This window comes from Aquarana catesbeiana, linkage group LG04 (genome assembly GCF_042186555.1).
Source record: "Aquarana catesbeiana isolate 2022-GZ linkage group LG04, ASM4218655v1, whole genome shotgun sequence".
Lineage (NCBI taxonomy): Eukaryota > Metazoa > Chordata > Amphibia > Anura > Ranidae > Aquarana > Aquarana catesbeiana.
The window spans coordinates 403,146,526-403,170,707 of record NC_133327.1 but is presented as its reverse complement, the minus strand read 5'-3'; the positions used below and the strand labels follow the sequence as shown (position 1 = coordinate 403,170,707).

At 41.6% G+C, this 24,182-nt stretch overlaps 1 protein-coding gene across 1 annotated transcript in view; it reads right to left on the bottom strand.

Annotated features, from left to right (window-relative positions):
• The window catches only part of LG04H6orf58 (linkage group 04 C6orf58 homolog), a 102,701-nt gene extending 79,068 nt beyond the window's left edge, over positions 1–23,633 (bottom strand). Inside the window, exons 1-2 of the mRNA XM_073627226.1 lie at positions 23,209–23,633; positions 15,760–15,846 (exon numbers count right to left, since the gene is read on the bottom strand). Of these exons, the coding sequence (XP_073483327.1) occupies positions 15,760–15,846; positions 23,209–23,518 (397 nt within the window). The 5' untranslated portion in view covers positions 23,519–23,633. The remainder of the gene's footprint in view (positions 1–15,759; positions 15,847–23,208) is intronic.
• Positions 23,634–24,182: the final 549 nt, after the last annotated feature.

Genomic DNA, 24,182 nt, shown 5'->3' with positions numbered 1-24,182 from the left:
CAGACATTATTCCTAACTGTACATTATGGCAGAAATTTATATAAAGTCCAGGCGTATCAGTAGTAGAACAAACGGGCAGAAGCAACTGATTTTCTAGTGACAATCCATCCAATAGAATAAGAAACATACTTTTGTAAAATTAAACATTTCCTTTCATGCCCTTGTACCTGCTTTCTCCACCATGTCTGTAATGGGCATATTGTATAACTATAATTACATAGTTACATAGTAGGTGAGGTTGAAAAAAGACACAAGTCCATCAAGTCCAACCTATGTGTGTGATTATATGTCATTATTACATTGCATATCCCTGTATGTTGCGGTCCTACAGGTGCTTATCTAATCGTTTTTTGAAACTATCGATGCTCCCCGCTGAGACCACTGCCTGTGAAAGAGAATTCCACATCCTTGTCGCTCTTACAGTAAAGAACCCTCTGTGCAGTTTAAGAATAAACCACTTTTCTTCTAATTTTAATGAGTGGCCACGAGTCTTGTTAAACTCCCTTCCACGAAAAAGTTTTATCCCTACTGTGGGGTCACCAGTACAGTATTTGTACATTTGAATCATATCCCCTCTCAAGCGTCTCTTCTCCAGAGAGAATAAGTTCAGTGCTTTCAACCTTTCCTCATAACTAACATCCTATGGACAAGTATGGACAAGAAAGTAATGATGAAAATTCTGTTTCAATGTATTAGTAATATTGTAAAATTGCAGTAAATACATTTTTTGCACAAAAGCAAATTCTTACACAATAAGCCAACATCGTTTTTTTTTTAATTTAGACAGCTTGTCTGACATGTCATGATATATGCATGTTTATTTAGTACACTCTGTTCCTATAAATTACAGTGCTATCATAAAACCAGAATAATTTCCATAAGATTTATTAAAACACAGATCATTTTATGACAAAGAATAGCTGCTTAAAATAAAGCAAAATTCAAGTAAACTGTCAATCCCTGCTGCTGTTATCAAAATAGTTTGAGCTTGTGTTGATTAAAATTCAATTTTATACAGGAATAAACCTCTTCTGCCCAGGAATCATTGATGTCTAGGTGTCCAATAATTTTATAAACAACTTATATACCCAATAGTTTCTTTCATTTTTTTAATCAAATATTTTTATATTTTAGACTGAAAATGTAAAACAAAAATTTAAAAATCCCTCTTTTTTAGGGTTTAGTTCATTAACTTTGATTATCATTTCATCCTTAAAGTGGTATTAAACCACAAAACAAATAATTTTACATTGCAGCTTACCAATTCTTAAATGTGATGGCTGTGTTAGTTTTTTTCATCTATTTTTCCCTTATTTTCAACTGGTTATCCAGCCAGTAACACATTTCCTTTATTAGAGTGTCTCCATCCCACTGGAGGAGCAATGGAGACACGTTTTAGACAACAGCATTGGCAATCTGGGAAGAAGGCAGTATTAGATGTACTAGCAGATTTAGTTGGACTTGATTAAGATGAACTCCACTAAACACTTTTTACAACTGAAATCCAGATATTGATTTTTTTTCATAGTTATATTATTCCAGCTTAGATCAATGTAAATATGCTTATACTATACCTGTGGAATCCCATAGTAGAGAATTACTATTTCAGTGATCGCTGATGTCTTCTAGGTCCCATGCCAAGTGACTGCCCTGCTGCATAGTGAACACAGCTTGTCACTCACTCACAGGCACCATTTACAGTCACTCACCTGACACAGGCATCATTTACAGAATGCCTTGTATTTTTCTCAATGAATTCAGGACATTCTTTGATGTGATGCGGTGGCCCTAACACCTCCGCAACCCTCCCTATCCATGAATTACTATTGCAGGGATAGGCGGGGGGTGTGTATTTTGAAGCACATGATTAGAGCCAAAGGCTCTAATAGGCTTCAAAAAAGGGTGGGCTCCAGGAGCAGAGCACTGCGTCCCAATCCCACCCTGTTGTGTGACGATAACAAATTCATTTTTGCTATGGTCAAACTACAGTTCCTCCCCGCCAATCAGGAGGCAGGTCGTGAGACCTGTTTTCCGATTGGCCAAAGTGCCAGGCGATCCTATTGGATGCCTAGAGCTTTGAAAGAGGAGAGACATTGGAGCTGGAGCCGCCGCTGCACACCACACCACAGTAGCCCGCACAGAACCAGTAAGTGCTGGTGCCGCCGCTGTCTGCATGGAGGAGAAGAAGAAGGGAGCACACGGCCACTGCCTGCATGGAGGAGGAGGAGGAAAGGAGAGCACGCCGCCGTTGCCTGCATGGAGGAAGAGGAGAGGAGAGCACGCCGCCACTGCCTGCATGAAGGAGGAGGAGAGGAGAGCATACCGCTGCTGCCTGCATGGAGGAGGAGAGGAGAGCACACCGCCGCTGCCTGCACTGAACCGAACCAGTAAGTGCCAGACCTCCCAGGGGGTGCTAGCAGCCATCAGTGCCGCGAGCCCCTGGACGCGGGTGGTAGTGCTGGTTGTTTTTTCCCCTTTTGGAATAAAGGTTTTTAGATAAATGACTAAACGCTGGCCATTGTAAGCATCCCTGTGACTTAGGAAATGTGTGTGTAACGAGCAGGCTTGGTGGTAAAGGGGTGTGTAATCAATGCTTCCGCAGCTGCTGCTAGAGTGCTGACAGGGGATGGACCCCGTCCTGGTTCCTATTAGGCTTCAAAGAACAATGGAGTCGCCCCTAAGAGTCGCACATCTAGGTGTCCTGGAGTGGTGAGGAAAGTTGCAACTTCAGGTGTGGCCTGGTTGGAGTCCAGGCTGAGGTTTCCACTCTCCTCACCACTCCAGGACACCTAGATGTGCAACTCTTAGGGGCCACCTCGTAAGCATTCCTGTCAATGTTAAATAGTTTGTCTCAGTCCTTTAACTACTAATTTTGCTGGACAGCGTGGTCTGTCAAAGGAAGTTGAAAAATGACAGACTTGCTGGCCAGATCAACAAGTGAAAATAGAGAAAAAAGCCTAAAAAAAGAAAACAAATGCAGCCGTCACATCAAGGAATTGGTAAGCTGCAATCTAATACATTTTTGGTTTTGGATTTAATACCACTATAGATATGCTATCTAAATATATGTTTTTTTTTCTTCATATTTGAAGTGGGCCAGTCTCAGCCTTTGTTTCAGATAGAGTGGGGAAGAATTATAACCTATGCCAGATGTTTTTGGTGTCCCTATTAGGGTCACCCTAACAAAAAAAAAAAAAAAATTACATTAATATTCTTAAAAAAATATAAAATAACACATTTGAAAAAAAAACATTTTTTTTACTCACCAGAAACCCCTCTTGCTAGGCAGTCTTCCGAATCTGCCTCTTCCTATTCCGCTGCGCTGTTTCTTCTGTTTCCTCCTCCTCGACAAGCTGCCCCGTTGTCGTCTGTGACATGTGTGTGAGCCAGGAAACAACGGGGCCATTCACAAAGCGCCGCGCGGATCGCGCATGCGCAGTAGGAAACAGGCAGTGAAGCCGCAAGGCTCCCCTGCCCATTTCCCTTAGTTAGGATGGCGGCGCCAGCAGCCGATCCGATGGACGGATCGGCCACGGGGGGCCGACATCGCGGGCTCGCTTGGCAGGTAAGTGTTCTTATTAAAAGTCAGAAGCTACAGTGTTTGTAGCTGCTGACTTAAAAAAAAAAAAAAAAAAACGTCCGGAACACCCCTTTAAGGAGATTCACAGTTTCTGTTTGTCCTGCGGACCAATATAACAGGTAATAAAAAAATAGGGGAAATGCTAATAGTTTAGTTGTCAACAGAACAGAAATAGAAGGAGGATCTGTCAATGGAGACACTTGTTCTGGTAACAACTGTGCAAAATGGGAATTTCACACACTTTCCACTTTCTGCTGTGTTTCAGGACAGGAAGTAAAAGAAAATCTATCTCATGGGAGTTTCGGGGTATACAGTATATACTTGTTGTTGAACAGTTGTTGGAGCTCAGCTTTTTATGCAGCAGGCAACCCCAATGCTTTGGGATAACTTAAAAGTACCAAAGCACCACAAAGTTACTTCTCTATTCTCATAGTATAAACAAAAACTAGGCTTTATATTTACCTCAATTGTTTAACCTTTAATTGACAATGCAGTGTGGTGCAATGCTAACAAAAGAGCTTACAAACCATTCAATTAAACTTCTGTATCACTGGCCAATTTGTATCAAGCAATACCTGTAATTTTTTTGGGGAAGAAACCTTCCTATGCCTTTTAGACCTGTGGCAGCTTCTACACTAGCAAGCTTTGTAGCCCCTGTTGAAAAAGCATATGTCCCTGCTAAAACTACCTGAAAAAAGCCTTTTTTTTCCAATTGAAATTAATCGATTGGGATGCTGCTGCTGCATGTAAGGCAAGCACATAGTACAAGAAAAAATTCCACAGCCAAATATGTGATGCTAGACTATGCTGGCCCTGAGGCTGGCTATGAAAATTATGCTGTTCTGTAACACTCTGTTCAGCTTTAAGGCATGCTCCAAGCCTGCAAATCTAAGTACCGGTATTTGTGTGCACAATGCAAAAAATGTAATTTTACAGCAGCTATCCCTGTTAGTCAACAAGCAAGTACCAGTTAAAATACTGACACTAATTAAAAACAGAACCTAAGGAGAAAGCAGGTTTTAAAATATTAGGTATTTACTTAAATTTAAGCTCATTATCACTTGTGGAGGAGCTTGTTTGTCACGTTTAGGGGTCATGTTCAGAGACTAGCAGCTATAGCAGTAGAAAGGCTCCCACCAACCAACAGGATAAGTACACCAGCAGGTCACCTTGGCGGATGCTGTGGGCCGAAGCGTAGGGTCTAAGCACTTATGGGTTTTCAGCAAAGATCCTGATGGTGAAGATGGATTTAGCTGCATGCTAGTACCAGGTCGTGGGCTTCAGGATTGCCCCACCAGCAGATGAGCAAGCTGAGGACCAGTAGCAGATATCGCAGGTAGGGATCAAGCCGAAAAGTAGTCAGTAAACCAGACAAATGTCGTAAAGAGGTTGCACGTTGGGGTCAAGCAGAATCATTGTCGAGGAACAAGGCAAGGTCAGTAACGAATGATTGCAGGTTGGAGTCAAGGTACATACCAAGTTTAGTAATGAGTGATAGTGAAGATACGGATGGCAGCAGTAGTGAAAATGGGATGGGAAGTGTTATCATAATGGGGGATTTTAATTATCCAGACATAGACTGGGCGGAGGGAACCACACATTTGTCTAAGGCTCACCAGTTCCTAAATGTCTTGCAGGACAATTTCATGGGTCAGATGGTAGACGCACCAACTAGAAACAAGGCGTTACTAGATCTACTGATTACCAACAGTACAGACCTGATCACAGATGTAGAAATACGGGGCAATTTAGGAAACTGCGAACACAGGTCAATTGGCTTCAGTATAAATCACACAAATAGGAAACATAAGGGGAATACAAATACACTGAATTACAAAAAAAGCCAACTTCCCTAAACTACGAACCTTGCTAGAAGATATAAATTGGGATAAAATCTTAGGAACAAAGAACACAGAGGAGAGATGAGTTTGCTTTAAGAGCATATTAAATAAGGGCATTAGCCAGTGCATCCCATTGGGAAATAAATGTAAAAGAGCGAACAGAAGTCCTGGATGGCTTAACTCCAATGTAAAAATGCATATAAAAGCAAAGGAGAAGGCCTTCAAAAAATACAAGGCTAAGGGATCATCAACATTCAGACTTTACAAAGAATGCAACAAGATATGTAAGGGTGCAATTAGGGCGGCTAAGATAGAACACAAAAGACACATAGTGGAGGAGAGCAAAAAAAATCCCAAGAAATTCTTTAAGTATATAAACAGTAAAAAAGGGAGGACAGACCATATTGGCCCCATAAAGAATGAGGTGGGACAGCTGGTTACAAAGGATGGGGAGATGGCAAAGGTATTGAATTCATTCTTCTCCTCAGTCTTCACAAGGAAATCGGGAGGCTTCAGTAACCAAAACTGCAGTGTTTGTCCTCATGACACATCACAGGAAGCACCCTCATGGCTAACAGAGGACAGAATTAGAATTAGACTTGGGAAACCTAACATTAATAAATCACTGGGACCAGATGGCTTGCACCCGAGGGTACTTAGGGAAGTCAAGTAATTGCCTGACCATTGTTCCTAATTTTTACTGACAGTCTACTGACTGGAATGGTACCAGCTGATGTAGCCCCAATTTTTAAAAAAGGGCCAAAATACATTCCTGGGAATTATAGACCAGTTAGGCTAACATCAATAGTATGCAAGCTCTTGGAGAGGATGCTAAGGGTCTATATACAAGATTTTAGTAATGAAAACGGTATCATTAGCAGTAATCAGCATGGAAGGATCGTTCTTGCCAAAACAATCTATTAACCTTTCTATGAGGAGGTGAGCTGCCATCTAGATAAAGGTAGGCCCATAGACATGGTGTAGCTGGATTTTGCAAAAGCATTTGACACAGTTCCCCATAAACGTTTACTGTACAAAGTAAGGTCCGTTGGCAAGGACCATAGGATGAGTACATGGATTGAAAACTGGCTAAAGGGACGAGTGCTGAGGGTGGTGATAAATGATGAATACTCAGAATGGTCAGGGGTGGGAAGTAAGGTCCCCCAGGGTTCTGTGCTGGGACCAATCCTGTTTAATTTGTTTGTAAACGACCTGGAGGATGGGGTAAACAGTTCAATCTCTGTATTTGCGGATGACACAAAGCTAAGCAGGGCAATAACTTCTCCGCAGGATGTGAAACCTTGCAAGAAGATTTGAACAAGTTAATGGGGTGGGCAACTACATGGCAAATTAGGTTTGATGTAGAAAAATGTAAAATAATGCATTTGGGTGGCAAAAATATGAATGCAATCTACTCACTAGGGGGTGAACCTCTGGGGGAATCTAGGATGAAAAAGGACCTCGGAGTCCTAGTAGATGATAGGTTCAGCAATGGCATGCAATGCCAAGCTGCTGCTAACAAAGCAAACAGAATATTGACATGCATTAAAAAGGGGATTAACTGCAGGGATAAAGCGATAATTCTCCCACTCTACAAGACTTTGGTCTGGCCTCACATGGAGTATGCTATCCAGTTCTGGGCACCAGACCTCAGGAAGGATGTACTGGAAATGGAGCGAGTACAAAGAAGGGCAACAAAGCTGATAAAGGGTCTGGAGGATATTAGTTATGAAGAAAGGTTTCGAGCACTGAACTTATTCTCTATGGAGAAGAGACACTTGAGAGGGGATATGATTTCAATTTGCAAATACCATACTGGTGACCAATGGTGTATTTAGGTTTTGTGCTGCCCCAGGCCTGACTAAACTCATGCACCCCCCCCTGAGGGGGTGGCAAAACCCGAGAGCCAATCCGAAAATCGGCTGAGGTGTCGACATTGCGGGATCCCTGGACAGGTAAGTGTCCTAATATTAAAAGTCAGCAGCTACAGTAGTTGTAGCTGCTGAGTTTTAATTTTTTCATGGGGTGGGGGCGGGACTCCTCTTTAATGAGTTTGCATTGATTTCAGCATTCTTGGAGCACTTTATTGCAATATCATGATCTGCATATTAATGCACTTTCACTAAATGTGGACTGTTTAAAGGGTTTGCATTGATTTTAGCATGCATGAGCACTTTACACATGCCAGTGGCGGCTGATGCTCAAAATTTTTGGGGGGGGTGCAAACAAACTAAAAAATTCAGAAAAAAAGACATCAATTGCAGCCTCACTGTGTCCCATCAAACGCAGCCACTGTGTCCATCAATTGTAGCCACTGGGCCATCAAACGCAGCCACTGTGCCCATCAATTGTAGTCACTGGGCCATCAAACGCAGCCACTGTGCCAACCAAACGCAGCCACTGTGCCCATCAAATGCAGCCACTGTGCCCCACCAAGTGCAGCCACTGTGCCCACCAAACGCAGCCACTGTGCCCACCAAACGCAGCCACTGTGCCCACCAAACGCAGCCACTGTGCCCATCAAACGCAGCCACTGTGCCCCATCAAACGCAGCCACTGTGCCCCATCAAACGCAGCCACTGTGCCCATCAAACGCAGCCACTGTGCCCATCAAACGCAGCCACTGTGCCCCATCAAACGCAGCCACTGTGCCCCATCAAACGCAGCCACTGTGCCCACCAAATGCAGCCACTGTGCCCACCAAATGCAGCCACTGTGCCCACCAAACGCAGCCACTGTGCCCATCAATTGCAGCCACTGTGCCCATCAATTGTAGCCACTGTGCCATCAAATGCCAACACTGTTCCCATAATACTGATATAATTTATTAAATGACTTTACCTGCTGTCCTGGGGGGTTCCCTTGTGCTTCTCTCTCTCTCTCCTCCTGACTTCACTGACAGACCCCGCCCCAGTGCTGAGTAGAAGCGTTAAGGAAAGCAGTGCGGAGGAGGGTAGGCGGAGCATAAGGCTCCACCTCCGCCAGTCACCGGCCGCTTATGGGGGCGCGAGTCACAAGCCGCCCCCGCATGAGAGAAAGTCCCCCCACCTGATTCCCGCCCCCCGCACACATGCAGCCCACGGCGGCCGCCTTGCTGTAGCGGGCGGCGCTGCTGTGTATGGGCGTGCTTGGCAGAGGGTGGAGGGGCGTAAGCTCTGCTAAGCATGCCCATACACACGCCCCTCCACCCTCTGCCAAGCACACCCATACACAGCAGCGCCGCTACAGCAAGGCAGCCGCCGTGGGCTGCATGTGTGTGGGGGGTGGCCGCGGGAGCCGGGAATCGGGTGGGGGGACTTTCTTTCATGCTGGGGGAGGCTTTCCTTGCCGCCCCCTGCAAAGTGCCGTCCTAGGTCTAGGCCTTGTCGGCCTAGGCCAAAACACAGCCCTGCTGGTGACCCCACAATAGGGATAAAACTTTTTTGCAGAAGGGAGTTTAATAAGACACATGGCCATTAAAATTAGAAGAAAAGAGGTTTAACCTTAAACTGCGTAGAGGGTTCTTTACTGTAAGAGCGGCAAGGATGTGGAATTCCCTTCCACAGGCGGTGGTTTCAGCAGGGAGCATCTATAGTTTAAAAAAACTATTAGCTAAGCACCTGAACGACCGCAACATACAGGGATATACAATGTAATACTGACATATAATCACACACATAGGCTGGACTTGATGGATTTGTGTCTTTTTTCAACCTCACCTACTATGTAACTATGTAACTATGAAAAGAGCAAAATATTGGCTGGAGAAGAGCTCAATAATCTGGCAAATGGGAAGTGCAAAGACAAAGTTTAAATAGGAAGTTCATGGGAAGAGCAAGAAGTTCAAGCTTCACAAAAAACAAGATAGAAAGTACATTTGTCCAAGGTATCTGGCAAGAAGCTGTACAGCATTTCAGGTTGCTCAGCAGGAAGATCTTCTGCCAGACACAGCAGATGTCATGGGTTCAGATCCTGGTCCTGACATTTTTACTGCATAATTTATTCTGAAACCGAGAAAAAACTGTCTGGGTCCATAAAGGAGAGACCCTATTGGTGATACAATTAAAAAAACTGAAAATTGTATACTCATCTTTCTGTAATTTTTCTTTCCTGGTGCTTCCTGATGGCAGCAAACAATGTGTTGTGGCTCCGACCCCGAAACCTGTTAGGACTGGTTAGTTACAAATCAAAGACAGACCCAGCTCGCAGCATTCTCTGTAACTCTCACCAATTGGGTTGGAATCTGTATGCTGCCATGAATATGCAGCAGAAAAGCAGAAAATTATGGAAAGGTGAGTATTCAATCTTCTGCTTTCCTGGCACATCATGACAGCATACAATGGGAACTAACTCACCATACTGGAGGGAGCAAGAAAAAATGTGTAATGATCAGTAGTGTAGGTATGCACCTGCACAACACTTTTTCCAAATTTTACTGTAGTGAGTTGAGCTCATTTCAATAAAGTCCAATAAAGCATAATGAAGGAGTTTTGGTAGGACCATATTGCTGACTAGGGATAAGCCGAACATCCCCCAGTTCGGTTCGCACCAGAACATGCGAACAGACAAAAAATTTGTTCTAACACGCGAACACCGCTAAAGTCTATGGGACTCGAATGTGAAAAATCAAAAGTGCTAATTTTCAGGGTTAATATGCAAGTTATTTTCATAAAAAGTGTTTGTGGACCTGTGTCCTGCCCCAGGGGACATGTATCAATGCAAAAAAAAAGTTTTAAAAACGTCCGTTTTTTCGGGAGTAGTGATTTTAATAATGCTTAAAGTGAAACAATAAAAGTGAAATATTCCTTTACATTTCGTACCTGGGGGGTGTCTATAGTACGCCTGTAAAGTGGCGCAACAGTCCCTGCAAAAAATTACATTCAAACCAGACCCAAAGGAAAAAAGTAATTTAAAACTACTAGCGGCTATAATGAATTGTCGGGTCTCGGCATTACAGAAAAAAGTCATTGCAAAAAAACGGCATGGGATCCTCCCCACTCCATTACCAGGCCCTTTGGCCACTTCCGGACCGCTGCACGCCGATGTATGTCCCTAATTTGAGGACGGATATCGTTATGGCAGCAGCTAACTGCCATAACCCTGGTATCCCCGTGTTCGGCCGGCGATCCGGTACAAGATAAAAGTGATCTCTGCGGCAGATTCGGTGCCCTCCGCCGCTTACCGGAGCCATTGGCAGCAGCGGAGGGGATCGGATCCTTCCTGTGGCTGTGCATGGAGACAACTGAGGGGAAGATGGCCGCCACTTGTCTCCATGACACTGCAGGGTGGAAGCGACGTCAAAACGAGACATTTTTGACAAGACATGACCATTTTTTTTTTAATTACATTTTAGTGTAAATATGAGATCTGACGTCTTTTTGACCCAAGATCTCATAGTTAAGAGGTCCTGTCATGCTTTTTTTCTATTACAAGGGATGTTTACATTCCTTGCAATAGGAATAAAAGTGACGCATTTAAAAAAAAAAAAAAAAAACAGTGTAAAAATAAAAAATAAAAGGTAAAATAAGTAAGAAAAAAAAATTTTTAAACATGCCCCATCCCGCTGAGCTCGCGCGCAGAAGCGAACGCATACGTGAGTAGCGCCCGCATATGAAAACAGTGTTCAAACCACACATGTAAGGTATCGCCGCGATCGGTAGAGCAATATAAAAAAAATTGGGCTAACTTTACTGTTGTCTTATTTTTTAATTCAAAACGTGTATTTTTAAAAAAAAAAGTGCCCTTGTAAGACCGCTGCGCAAATACGGTGTGACAGAAAGTATTGCAACGACTGCCATTTTATTCTCTAGGGCAAGGATATGCAATTAGTGGACCTCCAGCTGTTGCAGAACTAAGAGTCCCATGAGGCATAGCAAGACTCTGACAGCCACAAGCATGACACCCAGAGGTAGAGCTTGACGGGACTTGTAGTTTTGCAACAGCTGGAGGTCCGCTATTAGCATATCCTTGCTCTAGGGTGTTAGAAAAATAAATGTATAATGTTTGGTGGTTCTAAGTAATTTTCTAGCTAAAAAACTGTTTTTAACTTGTAAACACCAAATCTCAAAAAGAGGCCCGGTCTTAAAGTGGTTAAGGGGAACCGCGAACCAAAATTAAAAAAAAAAATTGCGTGGGGGTCCCCCAAAATTCCATACCAGGCCCTTCAGGTCTGGTATGGATATTAAGGGGAATCCTGCACCAATTTTTTTTTTTTAAATGGCCTAGGGGTCCCCCTCAAAAACCATATCAGACCCTTCAGGTCTGGTATGGATTTTAAGGGGAACCCTGTGCCAAAATTAAAAAAAGAATGGCGTGGGGGTCCCCCCAAAAATCCATACCAGACCCTTATCCGAGCAAGCAACCTGGCAGGCCGCAGGAAAAGAGGGGGGATGAGAGAGCCCCCCCTCCTGAACCGTACTAGGCCACATGCCCTCATCATGGGGAGGGTGCTTTGGGGTAGCCCCCCAAAGCACTTTGTCCCCATGTTGATGGGAAAAAGGGCCTCATCCCCACAACCCTTGCCCGGTGGTTGTGGGGGTCTGCGGGCGGGGGGCTTATCGGAATCTGGAAGCCCCCTTTAACAAGGGGACCCCCAGATCCCCCCCCCCCGTTTGAAATGGTAACGGGTACATTGTACCCGTTACCATTTCACAAAAAAAGTGTCAAAATGTTAAAAAACCACAAGACACATCTTGGGACAAGTCCTTTATTAAAAATGTCCCACGAAGTCCATCCATCTTCTTCTCTCGCTCCGCCGACGAACCGAAAAAAAAATTAAAAAGATCCGCCTCCATGGGAGGCACCTGCCCTATGACGCTTAAGTTCGATGACAGTTCTTCTATAACTGAGGGTAGGGCCACACGGTGATGTACCCGGGTGACCATGTCCCCCTCTGTTGCACGGGGACTTCCCAATGGCTTTCCCGTGGCGTCAGAGGGGGCAGGGCCACCCGGGTATGTACGACAAGTTTTCCGTCAACTGTGATAAAAGCAGCCTGAATTTTGTGTCAGGGTGGGTGCTATAAATAGATTAGCAGAGAGCTGGTCTATTCACAGCACAGCTCTGCAAGTCTCTGCCTATGTTGGGGGGGGGGGGTGCCTTTCCTCCAATCAGCTGTCTCACAGTGTGTGGCAAGAATCCACACCCACAGGTGAATCAGGAAGAGAAAACGCTAACAGGACGTGCACTTTCTAAACAGTATATAAAGCTGAAGACAGCAGATATACATGTAAAGCTTATGTAGGAGGATTTGATTCATCTCTGTGTATCATCTGAGGCTGTTCACTTCACTGGGTATATGTGAGGGTTTACATCCACTTTAAAGCATGCGGGACCAAGCACAGATTTCAGCTTTCCTGAATGAAGAGGTGGCTGCCAAGTAGGCCTTCAGAGTTAGGCCATCATCTAGGGGATGTGGTTACCTGTTTAACAAAGAAAGATGGCAAATTGACTTCCTGTGGAAGGAGGAATACACCTTAGGGATAAAGCAGTCTGAAGGTTTTAGGACCACTCTGTCAGGGTAGAACGTTAGGTGAGGCTCCTCGTGTACATAAACCTACAGCTCTTACACAATTTTTCAGAGCTGATGGCAACTAGAAATATGGTCTTTAGGTTTAGATTGCAGAGTGTAACCAACTCTGTAGGATAGAAGAGAGGCCTCGATAGAGCTTCATGGACCGTATGCAAGTCCCACTTAGGGAACAATGGTTGTCTGGGAGGTCTTAATTTCATGCAAGCCCTTAGAAATTGCATCACTCAGGGTTAAGAGCCAATTGAATACTTATGAGTGCAGACAAGGCTGAAACTTGAACTTTTAATGTATTTCAACCTAGGTTCTTTTCCAGCCCCAGTTATAAGAATTGCAGAACTTTGGCTGGTTCTGGTGCTAAATGATTCCAGGCTTTTTGCTCCATGAGATCTACAAATACCTCTCCAATGTTTTTACCCTGGCCAGCAGAGATGAATAAATCAGACAGGAGGGATGGCATATACATGAAACAATCCCCTCTGTTTTCCTCCCTTAGCTGCTGAATGTAGGCATCAGGGATTGGAGGGGAAGCAGGCTTTCAGCAGCTGCAGTAAGAAATTGGAGGGGATTGCTTCTATAACAGTGGGGATGGAAAGTATTCAGACCCCATTAAATTTTTCACTCTTTGTTATATTGCAGCCATTTGCTAAAATCATTTAAGTTCATTTTTTTTTCCTCATTAATGTACACACAGCACCCCATTTTGACAGAAAAAACACAGAATTGTTGACATTTTTGCAGATTTATGAAAAAGAAAAACTGAAATATCACATGGTCCTAAGTATTCAGACCCTTTGCTCAGTATTTAGTAGAAGTGCCCTTTTGATCTAATACAGCCATGAGTCTTTTTGGGAAAGATGCAACAAGTTTTTCACACCTGGATTTGGGGATCCTCTGCCATTCTTCCTTGCAGATCCTCTCTAGTTCTGTCAGGTTGGATAGTAAACATTGGTGGACAGCCATTTTTAGGTCTCTCCAGAGATGCTCAATTGGGTTTAAGTCTGGGCTCTGGCTGGGCCATTCAAGAACAGTCACGGAGTTGTTGTGAAGCCACTCCTTTGTTATTTTAGCTGTGTGCTTAGGGTCATTGTCTTGTTGGAAGGTAAACCTTCGGCCCAATCTGAGGTCCTGGGCACTCTGGAGAAGGTTTTCATCCAGGATATCCCTGTACTAGGCCGCATTCATCTTTCCCTCGAATGCAACCAGTCGCCCTGTCCCTGCAACTGAAAAACACCCCCACAGCATGATGCTGCCACCACTATGCTTCACTGTTGGGACTGTATTGGACAGGTGATGAGCAGTGCCTGGTTTTCTCCACACTTACCGCTTAGAATTAAGGCCAAAAAGTTCTATCTTGGTCTCATCAGACCAAAGAATCTTATTTAACACCATCTTGGAGTCCTTCAGGTGTTTTTTTAGCAAACTCCATGTGGGCTTTCATGTGTCTTGCACTGAGGAGAGGCTTCTGTCAGGCCACTCTGCCATAAATCCCCGACTGGTGGAGGGCTGCAGTGATGGTTGACTTTCTACAACTTTCTCCCATCTCCTGACTGCATCTCTGGAGCTCAGCCACAGTGATCTTTGGGTTCTTGTTTACCTCTCTCACCAAGGCTCTTCTCCCCCGATAGCTCAATTTGGCCAGACGGCCAGCTCTAGGAAGGGTTCTGGTCATCCCAAACTTCTTCCATTTAAGGATTATGGAGGCCACTGTGCTCTTAGGAACCTTAAGTGCAGCAGACATTTTTTTGTAACCTTGGCCAGATCTGTGCCTTGCCACAAGTGAGCTGCTGCCATGCACTGTGAGCTGTAAGGTCTTATATAGACAGGTGTGTGACTTTCCTAATCAAGTCCAATCAGTATAATCAAACACAGCTGGACTCAAATGAAGGTGTAGAACCATCACAAGCATGATCAGAAGAAATGCACAGCACCTAAGTTAAATATACGAGTGTCACAGCAAAGAGTCTGAATACTTAGGACCATGTGATATTTCAGTTTTTCTTTTTTAATAAATCTGCAAAAATGTCAACAATTCTGTCAATATGGGGTGCTGCGTGTGCATTAATGAGGGAAAAAAAATGAACTTAAATGATTTTAGCAAATGGCTGCAATATAACAAAGAATGACAAATTTAAGGGGGTCTGAATACTTCCCCTCCCCACTGTATATGCTGCCCCTCCTCTCTAGGTGTAAAAGAGGGAGGCCACAAGGGTCCCCTGGAGCATGGGGCTGGGTCGCAATGGCACCCCCTGTGACCCCTATAGCTACGCCAATGGGTATAAGGATAGATTTAGGTTAAAGGATGCACACATCCCTTCTGTATATCCCTGCTGATCTAAAGTAACCCACCTTTTCTCATCCTTGGTATATATTTACCTGCATGCCATGGCCCACCACAATCATCACACCCCACAGATAAAATATTTTCATTAATTGAGCATGCACATTTGAAAACTGTAGACTTCTAATAAGTTGACCACCCTGAACTGCAAAGTGGCTCAATTGCACAGGCAAGAATAAGATTTTGGATGCAGAATTTGAAGATTTAAGCAGGCTACACTAATTCTGCACTGATCTCCATTATTTGTCAAATAATTAACTGAAGTAAAGGAAATTTTGAAAAGTAATTTTTGCTCCTCTTTTAACAAAACGGACTTTCTTTGAAATCTGTACTTGTACTCTTAAGCATATGATGATTCATCCTTGATTTTATACAGAAATTATTTATTGATCTTTTAAATCTTTGTTTGATAAAACGTTTTACAAATTAAAATACGAGTATTCCAAAACCTTTTACTCAAGTTATGAAAAGCATATACAGGTATACTTACAAGCCCACCAACTTCTCCCAGAGATTAATGTCTGGATCTTCTCAGTGTTTGGTCCACCGGTTGCCCCAGAGTCAGCTATTAAACGTCCTAGGTTTGATTAAAAAAACAAAACAGTCAATTACAATTACAAAAATATTTAAATCTGTCAGTTAGTATTGGTTAGTATCTTGTGTCCTATTCACTGGTGGTCAACCTAAGGCTGCATTCACAGCTGAGCATAGCGATTTACTGGCATTTTTAGAAGTGTTTTACCAGTGTTTTAGAAGCTTATTACAAGCGTTTTACAAGCATATCACAAGCGTTTTACAGCTTCAGGTGTTTTTGTTTAGCCAATAGAAAGCACTAGGGGGAGGAGAGGGGAGGAAATTAGGGGTGGAGACCTGCTGTTTAATCAGAAAAGGCATGACAAAATGCTAATAAAACACTCAAGTCAGGCGTTTCTATTGAAGTCTACAGGGCCAAAAACACTTGTAATCTGCCAAAAAGAAGCTCATGTACTTTTTTGAGTAAAAGGCGTTTTGCATCAGGCAACAGAACGCTCAGATGTGAACAGGGGCCATTTAAATAAATGTGATTTGGCTTGCTGAGCATTTTAGAGCTACAAGCTTTAGGCTAGGTTCACACTGCTGCAGTGCGAATTTAGCGCGATTTTGATCCGATTGCGTTGCAAATTTGCATTGCGAATTCTTTGTGTGTTCTTGTGATTCTACTGCAAATTTTGCAATCTATGGAGCTGAATTCGCATTGCACACGGATCAAACTCGGACAGGACCCTTTTTTTACGCAGGTTAAATTCGCAACGCATTGATGTGAACAGCACTCATGGAAAACAATGTTATTAAAATGACTTGCGAATTTGAGCGATCGCAGCGGCTCAAATTCGCAATAAAATTCGCAGCAGTGTGAACCTAGCCTTAAGCAGAAAATAACTCAGGAGTGAACAGGGTCTACACGTTCGTGTGCCATAAGCAACCAAATGTAACTCTGAATAAGCAAACAGCCCAGAACAAACAAGCAGGGCAGGAGTTTTGATTGCAACCTGACTTTACTGGCTGCAATGGTTAATGGCTGTTCTGAACACTCATTAAGAAAGTATTCTAGCCAGAGAAAGCCAGGAATTGGGCATTATATTTTTTTCTAAGAAAATATTTCCATTAAATTACATGTTACAAATGAAAACACCTTTGTAATTAGTTTGTGATGAAAGCAGCCATTCCCTCACTTAAGCTGGCCATACTGTAGGTGGATCAAAATGCAGGCTGTTCAGCAGAGAGCAGCCAAATTTTGATTCATCTATGGCCATTCCTGCCCGAGAGAAGTTGATCTAATGATCAGCTTTTCTTGATTGAGAATGTTGGAAATGTTTCATTTGATCAGCACCTGCAGCCAATTGGCTGCAATGCTTATCAGTGTATTCTGACAGCTGAGGACATCAAGCGGGATTCCTCATTCACCTCACTTGTGTGGTTGGGGGAATCCATTGTTTTTGTGTTTTGTTTTTTTCAATCAGCTTTCTGGCTGATTGAAACAAAAAAAGATGGCCATTCTTAGGTGTCTTTTCCAGTTCTGTAGAACTAGTGTGCTGCACACAATCAAGGAAATAACAACTCCCATCAGAGCCTTATCAAACAGACATTTTACTTTTTTACAGATTCTATTTTAAGGTATTTCCAATTAATCAGTGATATCTTTAAAGGATAACAGTATGCATACAAAATTAAACACAAAATAAAGTCATTATTAGACATCCAATGAGTAATTAGGTTCAGCCAGTGGCGGACGTATAGGGGTTGCAGAAGTCACGGCCCCCTGTATGTCTCAATGGGAGGAGCTCCCCGATCCTCAGCCGAACTGTAAATCCACACTGCAGGGAGCTCGTCATGCTGATTACACCTAAAGTGAAAACAGTGTGTGCTGTGCTCTTTGTCTCCCCCTACAATGCAGTACCCGGCAGGAAGAGCTAGGGTAAAGGACTGATGATTTTTAAAAAGCTGTATGTATGTTTATATGTGGGTGCATTAGGGTTGCCACCTCATCCCTTTAAACCTGAACACATATGAATTACACAGGTTCTGAGACTAATTTAGTGCAGATAAGGCACCAAGTAAGTTTAATTACCACCTTAATCAGCCACAGAACCTGTGTAATCAATATGTGTTCGGGTTTGAAGGGATGAGGTGGCAACTCTAGTGTGCATGTGTGTGCATGTATGTGTGTGTGCATGTAGTATGCGTGTGTGTATGCATATATGCGTGGGGTATATCTAATAAAGATACCTTATCCCCAAAATAAATATAGATATATGTAAATATATAACAAGCCTAAATTTTGTTTAAATTCATATGGGTGGATAATAATAAGTAAAAAAATATATAAAAAATATATAGTTAAAAAAACAAAAATGATGTATAGAGGTGATGAATATAAAATGGTTTAAAAATTGCTTAAAAACAATTAAGATCAAATTCCACATTGAGTCTATCTGGCACTAAAGTATGTAAAGAATGTATCCATATGGATTCCTTTTGACTAATTGATCTGATTTTATGGGACCCTCTCCATGGTTTCTTATATTTGTCTATGCCCCAGAAAATTAATTGTGAGGGATCCTTATTATGTACCTCTGTAAAGTGTCTACTTACAATATGTTTTGGGAAGCCTTTATATATGTTTTGAACATGTTCCCTCATTCTAACCATTAGAGATCTTTTTGTTCTACCAACATACTGCAAATTGCAGCTACATTGTATAACATACACCACCCCTTCAGTGTGGCAACTAATAAAATCTCAAATGGGATAATTCTGTCCAGTGTGAGTGGATGTAAATTAATTTATTTTAATTTGCATTTTTTTCGAATGTCAGCATGCAAAGCATTGTTTACAGGGATAAAATCCCTTTCCTGTAAAAAATGTATAATGGCTTGCCGGTGGAGGTTCCACAACATTTTTCACTATAATGTCTCTCAATGTCGGGGCTCTTTTATACACCACATTGGGTTTATCTGGTAAAATCTTCTTCAAGTGTCTGTAGCTTTTTAGTATGTGCCAGTGTTTCTTTATTAATTTTTCCACTTCTTTGTGCTGGATATTAAAGTCTAAAACTATAGGTGGGGCATCTATATTGCATTGATTTGGATTTTTACCTTGTAGCATCTTTATTCTATCCATTGATTTTATGGTTTTAATTTGTTTATTAATAAAATCTTCTGGATATCCTTTGCTTAAAAATCTATTTCCTAGGAAGGCTGCTTGAGAGTTGTAATCTTCTTCATTTGTACAGTTTCTTCTAATCCTAACCAATTGGCCTTTCGGAATGTTCCATAGCCAAGGTTTAAAATGACAACTATTCATCGATATATAACTATTAGCCTCTATATTTTTAAAGTGCGTTTTTGTAATTATAATATTCCAAACCAGTTTGATATTTTTATCATTTTTATCATTATCTTTAAGTTGGCATAGGAAACTTTCCAATGTTTCTCTTCTCCCACAGACACTTGAAGCAGATTTTGCCAGATAAACCCAATGTGGTATATAAAAGAGCCCCGACATTGAGAGAAATTATAGTGAAAAATGTTGTGGAACCTCCACCGGCAAGCGGTTATACATTTTTTACAGGAAAGGGATTTTATCCCTGTAAACAATGCTTTGCATGCCCACATTCCAAAAAAACGCAAATTAAAAGAAACAAATTTACATCCACTCACACTGGACAGAATTATCCCATTCAAGATTTTATTAGTTGCCACACTGAAGGGGTGGTGTATGTTATACAATGTAGCTGAAATTTGCAGTATGTTGGTAGAACAAAAAGATCTCTAATGGTTAGAATGAGGGAACATGTTCAAAACATATATAAAGGCTTCCCAAAACATAATGTAAGTGGACACTTTACAGAGGTACATAATAAGGATCCCTCACAATTAGTCAAAAGGAATCCATATGGATACATTCTTTACGTACTTTAGTGCCAGATGGATTCAATGTGGAATTTGATCTTAATTGTTTTTTAAGCAATTTTTAAACCATTTTATATTCATCACCTCTATACATGATTTTCGTTTTTTTAACTATATATTTTTTTTACTTATTATCCACCCATATGAATTTAAACAAAATTTAGGCTTGTTATATATTTACATATATCTATCTTTATTTTGGGGATAAGGTATCTTTATTAGATATACCCCACGCATATATCCTTTTAATTATATATTTTTATCTTTGGCTGTATCACTAAAACATCAGTCTATCTGATTTGTTTACCCACCAACAACATGGCGCCGATACTAACACTATATAATATCAAGTTTGTTTTTTTCACCAAGCAATAATGGCCGCTTCCATGTTGAAGACAGGTATAAAACAAAATGGTTGACGGAGCACTTCCTGTTTCATCTTATAAAGTGACTGCGTTGTAGATCAATCCGGATCCCCTAATGAAGTCATGTGATGTGACGCAATCCATAGGGAAGTAACCGGACTGTGAGAAAACCAGGAGTGACTTAAAGAGGCGCCTGTAATGCCGTGTAAATTACAGATTTGCTGTTTTTAACTCTTATCGTTGTAAGTACCCATTTGGCTGTTTAATAAACTAGTGAGTTTTTACATACTACACTATGGGAGATTCCTTTTTACCCCTGTTTATACTTGCTGTGAATGAACGGCCATATGGACCGATTGGAAGCTATCATTCGTAATACACCATTATGAGAGATATCATCCTTTGTTGCTGGACCTAGGGGGGGCCCCAAACTACAGTGATCTCTGTGGCGTTTATTACCCATATTGAGGTAAGAATATAGAGAGCACTAAGTGGAACACAGGAAGATTGCACATCGGCAACCACCTATTGAAGACTTTATTTTGATACTTTGTTGCACATAAGTACTTTTTGCACTTTTGCACCTTTATTGTTATTTTTCAGAGCTTATGGACTATTATATCGCTATTATCATCTGATTATATGGAATTGATTATCTCATTACTCATATACTGAGAATAGTCCATCATTTACTTTATATATAGGATTTGTTATTGCACTGCGTTTACGTATATTTATATATTTTTTTTTATATTTTTTGCACTCCTGCACCTTTATTTCAGAGCTAATGGACTATCATATCACTATTATCATCTGATTATATGGCACTGATTATCTCATTATTCATATACTGAGAATAGCCTATTATTTACCTTATATATAGGATTTGTTATTACACTGCGTTTACGTATATTTATATATACCTCTACATTTCAGAGCTAATGGACTATTATATCGCTATTATCATCTGATTATATGGCATTGATTATCTCATTATTCATATACTGAGACTAGCCTATCATTTACTTTATATATAAGATTTGTTATTGCACTGCGTTTACGTATATTTATATACACTTTTTTGATACTTTGTTGCACTTTTTGCACTCTCACACCTTTATTTCAGAGCTAATGGACTATTATATCCTTATTATCATCTGATTATATGGAAATGATTATTTCATTACTCGTTACTGAGAATAGAAATTATTAACCTTATATATAGGATTTGTTATTGCATGCGTTTACGCATATTTACCCATACAGGATTACTAGCATATCAAGTTGCACATAGATATTTGTTTGCACAGCAATATTTACAGAGAAATATTTACACACTCATTTTAAGATATACACAGCTGTTAATAGGTTGCACTGATCAAATTTGTCACTTGCCACCAGATGCAGCGTGCCACTTGCCATCATTGCCTGCCACTAGATGCAGCTTGTTACTTGTCACCGTTGCCTGCCGCCAGATGCAGCATGTCACTTGCCACCATTGCTTGCCACCAGATGCAGTGTGCCACTTGCCACCCATTGCCTGCCACCAGATGCAGCATGCCACTTGCCACCATTGCCTGCCACTACATGCAGCTTGTTACTTGCCACTGTCACCTGCCCCTAGATGCAGCTTGTCACTTGCCAACGTTGCCTGCCGCCAGATGCAGCGTGTCACTTGCCACCATTGCTTGCCACCAGATGCAGTGTGCCACCCATTGCCTGCCACCAGATGTAGCGTGTCACTTGCCATAGTTGCCTGGCGTCAGATGCAGCGTGTCACTTGCCACCGTTGCCTGACGCCAGATGCAGTGTGCCATTTTCACCTGTAGCCTGCCACCAGATGCAGTGTGCCACTTATCACATATAGCCTGCCACCAGTCCGACGCACCAGAGCCCTTCAGTTTTGGGGGGGTCACATCCCCTATGTGCCGATGCGCATGCCCGGCGGGCGCGATTACCTCCTGGCACCCGCGATTGCTCATGACAGAACGAGAATCGGGATCTGTGTGTGTGAACACACAAATCCCGGTTCTGTCAGGGGAGAGGAGAAAGATTGTGTGTTCCTACTAATTAGGAACAAAAATCTCTCTCCTCCTCTAGTCAGCCACATTCCCCCCACAGTTAGAAACACACATAGGGAACAGAGTGAACCCCTTGACCGTCCCCTAGTGTTAACCCCTTCACTGTCAGTGACATTTATACAGTAATCTGTGGCTATTTTTGGCTCTTATCGCTGTATAAATGTCATTGGCCCCAAAAAAGTGTCATAAGTGTCTGATCTGTCCGTTGCAATGTTGCAGTCCCGATAAAAATCGCTGATCACCGCCATTACTAGTAAAAAAAAAAAAAAAAATGCCATAAATCTATCCCCTATTTTGTAGACACTATAACTCTTGCACAAACCAAAAATATGTAGAAGAATACATATCGGCCTAAAACTGATGAAGAAAGTAGTCTTTTTACATTTTTTGGGGGGATATTTATTATAGTAAAAAGTACAAAATATTGAGTTTTTTTTTTTTAAATTGTCACTTTGTTTTTGTTTATAGTGCAAAAAATAAAAACCGCAGAGGTGATCAAATACCACCAAAAGAAAGCTCGGTTTGTGGGGAAAAAAGGACCTAAATTTTGTGTGGGTACAACATCGTACGACCGCGCAATTGTCAGTTAAAACGACGCAGTGCTGTATCACAAAAAATAGCCTGGTCAGTAAGGGGGCAAATTCTTCCGGGGCTGAAGTGGTTAAGTGGTTAAGCTTTGACAACAAAACCTATAAGCTGATTGGTTGCTTTGCACAGCTGCACCAGATTTTGTGTGCTCCAGTTTTAGTAAATCCACCCCACTGCTACTTAGCTGTGTTTTCACTAGAATTCAAATGCTTAATAGCATCTTCCTCCATATCATGAATCTGAAGAATATCTATGGTCAATCTGCTGCAAAAAAACCTTGAACCTCTACAATGCAACCTGTATAATGCAAATTTAGAAAGCATTTAATTAATAATTACCTATGTTAAACACTAGTGAATATTGTAAACTCATTCTAAGGAATTTAGGATTACATTTTCGTGGATTTCCGCAGAAATGAATCCCAAGTTATCCTCATGAAGAAAGCTCAAATTACCTGTTTGGAACTGCCATCCAAACTGCAGCGGTAATCCCCAAAGAATATTCCTTTGGTTTCCCGATTTCGTCATATCCAGATACGGCTCAGTAGCATTCAGTAATATTTTATACATTCCCATCCTTTCTAGGTAATCCCAGGGATTGATGACAATTTTGCCATTTTGAATCTTAAAATCACTCAGGCTGCCTGGAACCAGATCCCATCTAGGTGGAAAACCTTGATTGTGTTCTGAAATGTTAGGATCAGCATTTCCAAAACTCAAGAGAAGCCATAGAATAAATAACCTAAACATCTCATGTAACGTCATCCAATCAGCAGTAAACTGCTTACAGCTTTTCCTCCCAGCTCTTTTATACTCTTATACGCTGTAGTCTGGTTCGTCACAACCTGCTGCTTTTCCCACATTGTATACACCTGTTGCACAGACTAGGAAAGTTTAGTGCCCTTAAGTAAATACTGTATGTTTGCTTAAAAATCTGTGCACTTTTCAAATGTAAATATTTTAGCTGTGCATCCTAAATGGATCCTATCCTTCAGGCAAAGTCCATTTTTCAATGCGTTCTCCTCTTCCCTTCCTAAATCCTAATTAAAAGTGCAAATAAAGAAGCTGCGGAAGGGAAAATAGTTAGATAATATAGTCCCCTTTATGACATATTGTGAATACAATAAAGGTGTGGCACTCATATAGAAATATAACCATATGTTAATACAATCATCCATATAATTCAGTCAAAAAATAAGTGAATAAATAAATGAATGAATCAGTCCAGTGTGATGTAATCCCAACACCAAGAAATCTTCCAACGCAATTTTCCAAATCCTTCAGCGCTTGTGTTTAAAAAGTGCATGTGCACTCACCAGAGGTGTTTGACCCCTTTTTAGGTAAGTCAAAAAATACTTTGTTGCTCTCACAAGCTATAGTGCCAACAACAAAACACATGGAGTAAGTGGGTAAAGTTTTTTTTTTTTTT